Genomic DNA, 6,152 nt, shown 5'->3' on the forward strand with positions numbered 1-6,152 from the left:
GGGAGGAACTGTCTCGTCCAACACTTCACAGTGTGAACTGCTCGCGGCCGGGGAGAAGTGTTTGGCCGGCGCGGGGGAGGGGAGGGGGCCTCGGGCGGGGGCACTGAGACCCCCCCTCGGCTCTGGGCACCTGCGCGGCGGCGACGGGCAGGTGGGACCGCAGGGAAGGGCGCTCCGCCGCGGCGTCGCCCTGGCCCCATTGCCAACGCAAAGCAGGCGCGAAGTCCGGCCCACCCTGGGCGGCAGGGGGCGGCACGCGGGCCCCGGGGCCCCTCGCCTCGCGCAGTCTACAGGCCGCCCAGCGGCGCCGGGGCGGGCTCGGGGCTCTGCGGAGCGCCGCTGAGGGTGGGCTGGGGCGCGGGCAGCAGCTCCGAGGCGCCGCCGCCGCTACCCCGCGCCGCCGCCGCCGCCAAGGCTGCCGAAGCCGAAACTGCCGCCAACGCCGCCGCCGCTTCCCGCGCTCCCCGCCGCCGCCGGCCGGGAGGAGGGCGCCGGCGGCCGAGGCCTTGATGACCGTGGTCTGGTGCAGTGACCGCTCGGCCCCCTCGGTCCGCTCCGTGTCGCTGGGGGCCATGTCCAGAGACTCGGAGTCGCTGCTCTCGCTCTCGGCCTCGCCCTCCGAGCGGCTGAGGCTCCGCTCCTCTTGCTCGCCGTCGGCGGCCGCGGCGCCGCCCGACGGCTTCTCGCCCGCCTCCTTGTCCTTGTCCTTCTGGGCCTGGGCCTCCTTGGAGTGCCGCCACTTCATCCGCCGGTTCTGGAACCACACCTTCACCTGCGCCGCACCACGTGGGGAGACAAGAAGGGACACGGAGATGAGACGCGGGCTCGCCGCACTCCGACTCGCGCGCGGCCTGGAGCCGCGGTCCCCAGCTGTCTGCCACCGGCCGGGCCCTGTGCCCGGCGCAGGGGCCGAGAGGCAGCCCCGGGAAACGGAGGCCTTCGCCAGGGATCCTCGCCTGCGGAACCCACTAGGCCTGGTTCTCACAATGTGGCCCTCCAGACCTGATCCTGAAATGACCTGGATGCTTGTTGGAAAGCAGAGGAAGGACGATTTCTGCTCCAAATCAATGCGTCTTAGCCCGACTCGAGTCAGGGCTCTCCGAAAATCTGATTTAAATTATGGACCCCTAGCCCAGAAAAATATACCCATGATTTCAAGAGTTTGGTGAACCAACGTTAACAATTTCTGCTAAGCCGGTCCGCCCCTCTACTGCCTCTACCCAAGGCAAGTTTCTACGAAAGCAGTTCTTGTTAAGGAGAAACCATGGGGAGAACAGAGGGGAAAGAGGGTTCAAAAGAGTTAGTCTCAGTGGTGGGGGGGGGGGGCACCGCTGGACCTTCAGCAGAAGAGCATTTCCTTGGCAGGTAGGTACTCAGAAACCGATAAAGTCCTGCCCCTGCCTGAGATAAACTGATCCTTCAGCAGGCTTAGAAAATGCTGGAATGAAACCTGTGCAGAGTGGAAGAAGGGGGTAGGGATGGGGTGGAGAATCTATATAAATATATACAATCCCCTGGGGGACCTAGTGCTGTTCACACAAGTTCCAGCTTCCCTTTTAAAAATAACATCCACAGCTGGTGGAAAACGGCTGGGCTCTTCCAGTGTGTGCTGGGGGGGGGGGGAGTTGTGTAATGGAGGACAGAAAGGGGGGGTAACCTAAAGGAGCTATGAAAAGGTGCCTGCTTTTGGCTTCTGCTCTACTCAGAACATTCAGCACCCAGGGAGCAAAGGCCACTGCTGTGGGGTGTGGAAGCAAAGTGCCTCTTCTATTTCCGGGGGAAAAAAAAAAAAGGTCCAATTCTTGAATTTGAAAAAAAGAAAAAACTTGAATTCAAACACGATCAATTCGCCATTGCCTTGCAAAAAAAAAAAAAAATCCAAGTAGGCAGAAGCTGCTGAAATGCTCTTAGGTATTCTAAGAAAATCTTTTTTTTTCCTTCTCTCACTCCCCGCCCCCCCCACCAGAGATTTTCTTGAGAGCCTGTGCCGTTAGAAAATCGGACAGACGGTGGTGGCTCTGCTCTAAGGGCACTCCTCGCCCCACTAAGTAATTCCGTTCGAAATGATGTTTTCACTTCCTCACAAATGGGGATTTCACAATCCAGCGGCAGGAGGAGGAGGGAGGAAGGAGGGGGGGGACCAACAACAATCTCTTGACTTTGGATTTTTATCTCTTCTGAAATAAATTGCCTCCTACAGCGAATTGCACTACAGACGAGTACATAATTATTATCTCCTGCGGCCTATTCGCTTTCTCTGCTGTTCTTTCGCCTTTTGGCCAAAATAAACATGCTGCGGTTGTTGACATACATCTTCGGGGATGGGCTACTCTTTCCGTCCTTCTCACCCCCACATCCCCCCTCCTCCTGCCTCAAGTTTCGACGTGTACGAGGTCTCGAGAAATTCAAGACCCTGCGTTTCCCCTGCAGAAGGAGAGTGGGCCGGGGCGGAGGGAGCCCTGGGGCTAGGCCGCGCCCGGAGGGAGCGGTGCGCGGGCGCCTGAGCCCGCTTACCTGCGCGTCGGTGAGGCCCAGCATCGCGGCCAGCTGCTTTCGGTCGGGCTTCGTCACGTACTTCTGAATCTCAAACCTTTTCTCCAGGCCTTTCCTCTGCAGGTTGGAGAAGACAGCCCGTGACCATGAGCGCTTCCTCTTGTACGTCTGCGGCATGGTGTCCTTCGTGAGCACAGCGTAGGGACCTGCCACCAGGCGGTAGCGGGGGCAAGAGAAAGACAGGAGGGCCGCGTCAGTGCCGCGTCCGCGGTCTGCGGGCCCGGGACTCACCGCGCTGCTTAAGACTTGTTTTTGCGTTAACATCTGCCCCCCACCCCGCCCCGCATTCGGATAGCCCTTCGCGCAGACTGGGAATGGCCTGTCTAAAATGGAATCCTACAGCTCTTGAGACTTTAGGCGTGAGGCCTAAAGCAAGTGTGGAATGGAGAAGCCGGAGCTTCATCGATTAATGCCAAAGGGAAAATATCAGCCAAATGCGCGGCCTTTGGGCATGCAAAGATTTGGCGAAAACGTCGATTGGGCCTTAGGATGTAGAGAAGACAGCTTTGACTCTCGTGTGTGTGTGTGTGTGTGTGTGTGTGTGTGCGCGCGCGCACGCGCGCGCGCGTGTGTATGTGTGTGTGTGTGTGTGTGTGTAAGTTCTTGCAAACGTATGCGCCGACGGAACCTCTCCTTGGCCAAAGCGTTTGAAGTCATTCCAAACTGTGTGTATGTTAAAAAACAACACCTCTGGCTGCATTTTCAAGCCCCTCTCTGGCGGCAAGACTAGGGAAAGCCCCTTCACCCCACCCGCCCACGGCCTCCCTGGGTCCCCCACCCTCTGCCCCCGGGAGCCAACCGAGGGGTGAGCTAGCTAGCTGAGAACTCTTTCGGTTTCTGTCTCCGGGCTTGGTAGCCTCCTGCACCGACCCCGGGTTGGCTGAACCGCGGTGGCCACGCCAGGCGTCAGTCCTGAATGAGCAGTCAGTCGACCCGCCCCGTCAGGCCGTCGCTCAGCGGGGTTTCCGTACCTGGAAACGTGTCTTGAAACTGATGCTGGACTGAATTTCTCGGGTTCGAGCTTAAGGGGCTCAGGATGGCAGAAGCCTCGTTAATGGGATCTAGAGACGCGAAGAACTGGCCGGCAGAAGGCTGCAGGCCGGGAAGGTGTACGCCTGCGGGCCGCCCGCTGGTTAGCAGGGACGTGAGGTCTGGGGACGAGGGAAAAGAAGAGCTGGTTACACCTCGGGCAAACCCACACTCTCCGGCTGAGTTGTCCCTCCCCTGCCACCTCGATTCGGTTTCCCTGCAGCAAAGTCGCGAGAGACCTTGTCTCTACCCCCAAAAGCCCTCTCTCCCCGACAGAGGCCAAGGGGCGATGCACAAAATGTTCCCATGTGTAGCGCACACGTCCACGTCCACACATATAGCAAGGAAGGGCTTTATATAAAACGGCCAAAAGGCAGTCACTTTCAGGAGACCTCCACCCTCCCCCGTGAAAGAGCCCCCACTCTGCTGAGGGGCGATTTTGTTTACCTACATTCTTTGAGTGGGATTTCACTAGAAATCAGATAAATGGAAGGGAAAGTGTTCCCCGAAAGGGTTTCCCCTGTCAAATTAATATAGCTCACTCTCTAGATATGTGATTCAAGAGACAGAGAATAGCCATTTTAGCGAATATTTATGCCAACGGATTTTTAGGAATAATGATTCTGTGACGTGTGTTTTTTAAAGCATCCCTGGAAACTTTTTTTTTTTTTTTTTGTAATGCAGAGCAGGTGAGTTTTACACCTAACGTTTCACAGTCTTCTTACAATTCATGTTCTTCTCCCTCCTTTTACCGACTTGTCCTTAATTGTGAAAATACTCAAAGGCATCCCAAACGGCCCTGGGACCTGGGAGTGCGCCAGGGCCGTGGTCAGAGGCCTGCAGCCTCTAGCCCAAGACCTACCTCTCAGCGTGTTGCCTTCCTTGACTTTGGGGTCAAATTCTGCAGACAAAATGCGGTCAATTCCAAATTTGAGGTCCTTGCTGGAGGGGGCCGGGGCCGAGCCGCTATGGGGGGGATTCGGGACCCCCCGCGCCCCAGAGGCCGGAGGCTGCAAGGCGCCAGCCCGGGGTGGAGGCGGAGGCGGAGGCTGCTGCGGTGGTTGCTGCTGCTGCTGCTGTTGTTGCTGTGGGTGATGGTGGTGGTAGGCGGCTGAGAGCGGAGACAGCCGCTGCGGGAAGCCAGCCGGGACTTCGGAGGGCGCCACCACCGGGGTGGGTCGAAGCGGGGATCTGGCGGCAGCTTGGAAAGAGGCGTGCGGGTGAGCCGAGCCCAAGTGCGCGGTGAGGGCGGCGGCCGAGGCCCCCGCCAGACCCTCCGGGGCCGCCCCCGGCTCCCCCACGCCGGCGTGCAGGATGTCTGCGATGCAGAAGGAGGGTTTCTTGACCGCGGCGGGGTCCAGGGGGAAGGAGCAGCCGCCCGGGCCGGCCGAGGAGCAGTAAGCGGCCGACCAGAGGCTGAAGTTGGAGGCGTAGAAGGGAGCCAGCCCGGCGGCGAACATTCTGGCTGGGTGCGCCGAGCGCCGCCGCGGCCCGGCCGGGCCCGGCCGGGTAGCTGGGTGGGTGGGTGCGCGGGGAGGGGCGCTCTGAGTCGCGGAGGCGGCGGCAGCCCAGCCGAGGACGATCCGCTTTCGCTTCTCCGTCCGCACTGAAGACAGGCCAGGGAGCCCTAGCGCCACCGAGGGAGGAGGCGAGGCCCGGATCCCGGCCGGTCACAGCCTCGGCCCCTGGCCTCACTTTAAAGGCGGCGAGGCGCCCGCGCTCCCCGCGGGCCGGAGGCGAGCGAGGGGCTCTGGAGCTGCTAGGCGGGCAGGGGCCGCGGCTCCGCACACTCCAGGGAAGCCGGGGAGACAGGGGCCGGGCACCGAAAGAAAACCCAAACAGCTAAGCCCTACGAGCTAAATTTAAAACAACAACAATAATAATCCGTTAGCTTAAAAAAAAAAAAAGTAATAAGAGAAAAAAAAAAAAAACTCCTCTCTAAAAACTCCCAAAGTTTTGGCAGGAGCTTCGGAGTCAGACCCAGGGTAGGACCTCGATCCGAGCGCTCATTGGCCATCCTCGTGACCAATGGGAGCGGGAAGTGGAGGGGAATTGGGAAAGAGGGGCGTGGCCCGCTTCCTCGGCCACGCCCCCGGCCACGCCAAAGTGTTTGCCGCTGCCGCGTGGGCTGAGCAGGGTCCCGCGCGTAGGGGCCCGGGCGGCGGCTGCACGGCGTTGTGGCCCTCCGCTAACTTCTGCAGCTCCAACCCGGCATCGGACGTGGGGAGTTGGTCCCAGCGCTCCTGGGGCGCTTGCCCAGAGCAGCTGGTGCTCCCGTGTATTTTCACGGGTGCAAAGCCCGCCTCCTGGCACGGGGAGGCGGCCCCCTGGGTTCCCTCCTCCTGATTTCACTCGGGCCTGATTTTTCTTCACTCAGCCTTTATCCCGAAAGTCGATGTCCTCATCCTTCGTGGGCTCCGGCTGCCAAGCTGCTCAGCTCTGAGCTCTGGCGCGGGAGAGCTAGGGCGCGGAGTCCCCGCCCAATTTAGCACCGCGTCAGCCTTGCTGCCTCCGAGACCTTCAGGGAAGAGAGGAGGGGCGGTCGCAAATTAGCTTTATTCCAGGCTGTC

At 60.1% G+C, this 6,152-nt stretch overlaps 1 protein-coding gene across 1 annotated transcript; it reads right to left on the reverse strand.

Annotated features, from left to right (window-relative positions):
• Positions 1-214: 214 nt before the first annotated feature.
• HLX (H2.0 like homeobox) lies at positions 215-5,856 on the reverse strand. Its single transcript, XM_047076547.1, is given in 6 exon segments — positions 215-411; positions 413-474; positions 476-772; positions 2,515-2,699; positions 3,525-3,704; positions 4,445-5,856. Coding segments are annotated over 6 exon segments (1,446 nt in total). The 5' UTR covers positions 5,043-5,856; the 3' UTR covers positions 215-287.
• Positions 5,857-6,152: the final 296 nt, after the last annotated feature.

Source organism: Lynx rufus, unplaced genomic scaffold (genome assembly GCF_022079265.1).
Source record: "Lynx rufus isolate CCGP_SWC_20201006 ecotype Redwood Valley unplaced genomic scaffold, mLynRuf1.p SCAF_15, whole genome shotgun sequence".
Taxonomy (NCBI): domain Eukaryota; kingdom Metazoa; phylum Chordata; class Mammalia; order Carnivora; family Felidae; genus Lynx; species Lynx rufus.